Source organism: Corylus avellana, chromosome ca4 (assembly GCF_901000735.1).
Source record: "Corylus avellana chromosome ca4, CavTom2PMs-1.0".
Lineage (NCBI taxonomy): Eukaryota > Viridiplantae > Streptophyta > Magnoliopsida > Fagales > Betulaceae > Corylus > Corylus avellana.
The window spans coordinates 14,654,446-14,658,815 of NC_081544.1; the positions used below are offsets into that span (position 1 = coordinate 14,654,446).

At 38.5% G+C, this 4,370-nt stretch overlaps 1 protein-coding gene across 1 annotated transcript in view; it reads left to right on the top strand.

Moving 5' to 3' along the window:
* The first annotated feature begins 628 nt into the window (after positions 1-628).
* LOC132178107 (phosphatidylserine decarboxylase proenzyme 2-like) overlaps positions 629-4,370 on the top strand; it is a 30,014-nt gene continuing 26,272 nt past the window's right edge. Inside the window, exons 1-3 of the mRNA XM_059590563.1 lie at positions 629-1,047; positions 1,129-1,208; positions 2,919-2,943. Of these exons, the coding sequence (XP_059446546.1) occupies positions 853-1,047; positions 1,129-1,208; positions 2,919-2,943 (300 nt within the window). The 5' untranslated portion in view covers positions 629-852. The remainder of the gene's footprint in view (positions 1,048-1,128; positions 1,209-2,918; positions 2,944-4,370) is intronic.

Sequence of the window (4,370 nt, forward strand, 5' to 3'; positions counted from 1 at the left end):
GTGGAAGAAAACCCAGAACAAAGCCCAGAGGTCACCGATGAGCTACAAGAACACCTAGTAGAGCATGAAGAAGACGAAGAAAAAGAGATGAACCCCCAAAAATCAAACCTCCCAAAACCAAACCCCCATGAGAGGTGGCTCCAGCCACCCCCTTGGCCAAAATGGGGTGGCCGGCCACCCCATTTTGGCCAAGCGGCACTCCTTTGTTTTTTATTTTTTCTAGTTTTTAGTTTTTTATTGATTGTTTTATAATTTTTAATTCTTAATGATTTGTTTATTGTATTTTTTTTTTAAAAAACCATTAAGTGGATGGGGCCCACAATTATTCTCAGCTCAAAACTAGACCAAATGGTGCAGTTTTGAGCTACCACGGCAGTGCTGTAGTTTGCACTACCACATAGAAGCGGAATCTTTTTTTAACTATACACAGCATATTATATATGACCGTTATTCACGAAAATGCCATTACGTGATGGTGAACTGGTGAGAGTGCTGCCAAGTCAACATCATGATTCATGGAGGTGGATATACAATGAGGACCGGGATATTCTGAACAATGAAAGGGAATTAATCCGAGAGAGAAAGAGAGAGACAGAGGGAGAATGGGAAATGGTGCAGTTTTGAGCTACCACAGCAATGCCGTAGTACCGCATAGAAGCCGAATCCCTTTTTTCACTATACACGGCATATTATATACGACCGTTATTTACGAAAATGCCATTACGTGATGGTGAACCGGTGATAGTGTTGCCAAGTCAACATCATGGAGATGGATATACAATGAGGATCGGGATATTCTGAACAAAGAAAGGGAATTAATCCGAGAGAGAGATAGAGAGAGACAGAGGGAGAATGGGACATGGAAGCTCGAAAGAAGATTCACCTTCTGGTTCCAAAGAAGAAGGTTCATCCCGTATCTCTCATCTGAAGCAGAGGCTTCACCTTCATCGTCATCATCATGGACGTAGTAGCGGCTCCTCTTCCTCTTATCAAAAACTCCTCGCTGATGATGGTTTCGCCGGAATTGCTCTTCTCACTCTCATTCGCGTATGTTTTTCTTTTTCCTTTTTGTTTCTCTTTTATATATAGTTTTTTGTTTTCCTTATTTTAATCTCTTGGAGGTTGCAGGCGGAGATGAAGTTCAAGGACAAGTGGCTCGCCTGTGTTTCTCTTGGAGAGCAGACCTTCCGCACTGAGATCTCCGACCAGTTAAGCGCCCTGAAACTTCTCTTACACTTTCTTTTGCGAATTCTATTTTGTTAATGAAATAGGCGTTGACTTTCCGCGAATGAGATTTTTACCATGAAAGCCTTTTTCGTAGTGTTAATAACGTACAATCAATACATTATTAAGGTTTAAATGTCTGTCTGTATAATTTTCCTGCAAACTTCTTCCTTTTCTTCTGGTTCGTGACGGTTTGTCAATCACCAAGATCATCTTAATTTGATGAAATTAAGCGGCATGCTTTCTACTCTGCCTCCTGCTTTATGTCTCAATGTCTTCTATTTCTTTTTTTTTTTTTGCTCATTATTGTTGATGTGTATGATCATTGCAGTACCACAACATAAAACAAAGCCCTCTTAGTAAAACCTATGAACCAAACCAAATACTTGACTTGAGCCATATAATATGCCTTCATGAAGACCAAAAATTAACCAAATCAGCCCCAAAGTGTTCTTTCTTGATCTATTGGTTTCCTGCATGAAGAAATTGCTCTTCAACCTTAACTGATATGTACCCCACACTCCACATTGGGGAAAAACTTGATCTTGTGTTTTGAAGTGAAGATGCATAAAAACATTCATGGGTTTGAACTTGGACTCCTATAGTGTGACTTGAACTTGGAGACGACCTGATTTAACCATCTCTGTTGGACTCCCTACTAAGTAGGGCGGTTTTTCCTGTATACTTTCTGTGTAACTGGGGGCACCTTACGCTTTTGATGATATCTCGATTATTTGTAAAAAAAAAATCTGTTGGAAGCAATAACAAAGACGTAAAGTAATTTATCTTTTGTCATGGTATAAATGAATTTCATTTGGATAATAACGTCTTAAGTGGGGTGATCATTAATTGGAAAGTGTAATTGGCTTGTTGGGCTTGATATTAAGTAAGCTGGTGCTCAATCAACAATGATTTCTTCCTCAACATGCATTACTTGATCGACACAATGAACAACGTTGTAATCATCATGGAATTATTTTTATAAGAGAGCGGCTAGAACTTTGTGTTTTTGGCCTTCTTGCAGATTCTTAATAGCTTATTATATGCTTTCATTTTTTTCCCTGGATAATCTTCAAACTTGTTGTCAAGTTTGGTATCTGTGATATTTTTGAAGAAATGCTTGTTACATATTTAAAGAAATAATCATGTGCATAACCTCAGATCAAGGTGCTCTATTACCAAACTTTTGATTGCAGATTTTAAAATTCTATAATCTTGGTCTCCAAGAAAAAAATAGCGAGCCCAAAGCTACTGAAGTTTCAATTTACCATAATGATTTGATTGGGACTTATACTAAAGTGAGTAGTTCTACCTATAAAACAGAATAAAGCTCTGAAAGGAGAGAGAATATAGTGGAGATGTTCATTGGAGAGTAAACTAGAGGAAGTGAGTCAAACACGGAAGTGTTTCTTATAATTTTTTTTTTCTTGTATTTTTTTCCCTCTGTTAGATTATTTTTTTCGTATATGAAATATTCTTCTGAATTAGTAGTACTTTGGCAGTATATTAGAGAAAATGGTCTCCACATTCCATATACTTTACATATCAATAAAAAAGTATCTGGTTTTACCATCTTAGTGAACTTGTAAAATAATCATTTGACATAAGCTAATATTATATTTTTGCAGTTTGAGAAACCTTTTACTTTGTTTTTGACTTTTGCATGTGCTGATTTTGTTTCATTGGTGGTGCAGCACAGAACGCCCCGTTTGGAAATCTGTGAGTTTATGTCCTAAACAATATCCTTTTACAACATTTTCCAAAGCTTTTCACTTATTGTTCTTTACTTAATTATACTATTAACTAGCATATTTAAGTGGAAATTTACTCAGTATGTCACTGTGTTCCTTCTATATTATTTTCTAAAGCAACAAACAGAGCATCTTTTCTTGTAGTAATTTTTGTTAAATCACCACTTGTCTGAAAAACTTAAGTTAATAGGAAACAATTAATTTAATCACATTTATATTCTCACACTCCTCATGTGTGAGCTTAAACTCTCCCTTAATAAGTGAAGCTTAACGCATAAAATATTTAATTGAAATAGTGGGGGGAAGGGGTTGAATTTACAGAGACAAAGATCGAACTTACGACCTTTGCTCTAATGCCCTTTCCAAGGGGACACTTCCAAGGCTTTATGCGTTTTGAGGTGGGGGACGGGACTAGGGTTCACTTCTGGCAAGATTTGTGGTGTGGAGATACGGCTCTCAAGAAAGCTTTCTCTGGTTTATTCAGTATTGCCTATGCGAAGGATGCCTTAGTTGCGGCTCATTTGGAGGTACGGGGTGGCTCTAATTAGTAGAATGTTAGTTTTTTTAGAGGGGCCCATGATTGGGAGGTGGATGTATTTGCCTCTTTTTTCCAGGTGTTGCATTTTGCCCGAGTAAGACGAGGGTGTGAAGATAGGTTGTGGTGGATTTCCTCCAAAAGAGGCCGTTTCAAGTTCAAACTTTTATTTGCTTCCTTGGCATGTACTGAAGGGAGGCGATTCCCTTGGAAGAGTGTGTGGCACACACAAGCTCCTTCGAGGGCGAGTTTCTTTGTGTGGTCGGCAGCTTTGGGCAAAATTTTGACTCTAGACAACCTAAGGAAGCGGCATGTGATTGTGATGAATAGGTGTTGTATGTGCAAGAGGAATGAGGAGACGGTGGATCTTCTTCTTCATTGCGAGGTAGCTTATGCTTTGTGGTGCGCATTTTTCGGTCGGTTTGGGTTGTCTTGGGTGATGCCGAGACGGGTTTCCGATTTGCTCGCCTGTTGGTGGTCTTCGAGAAGGAGGGGGAGTGCTGCGGTTTGGAAGATGGTGCCTACTTGCTTTTTTTGGTGTCTATGGAGGGAGAGAAATAATAGGTGTTTTGAGGACTTGGAGGGTTCCTTGGAAGACTTATTATCCTATTGCTTTCATACGTTGTACCTTTGGACTGTGGCGCTTGTTTTCCCAGTGTCGATTAGTTATGATGACTTTCTTGTTCGCTTTTCCCTTTCTAGTTAGGTGATCCTATTCTATACTCCCGGTGTACTTTAGGGCGCCTTTTCGCTTTCAATAAGATTTGTTATTACTTATCAAAAAAAAAAAAAAAAAAAAAATCAGTACTTGTCCCAAAAAAACAAGTAGGTAGGGTGCTTTAGTTTTGCCTTGTATTTTG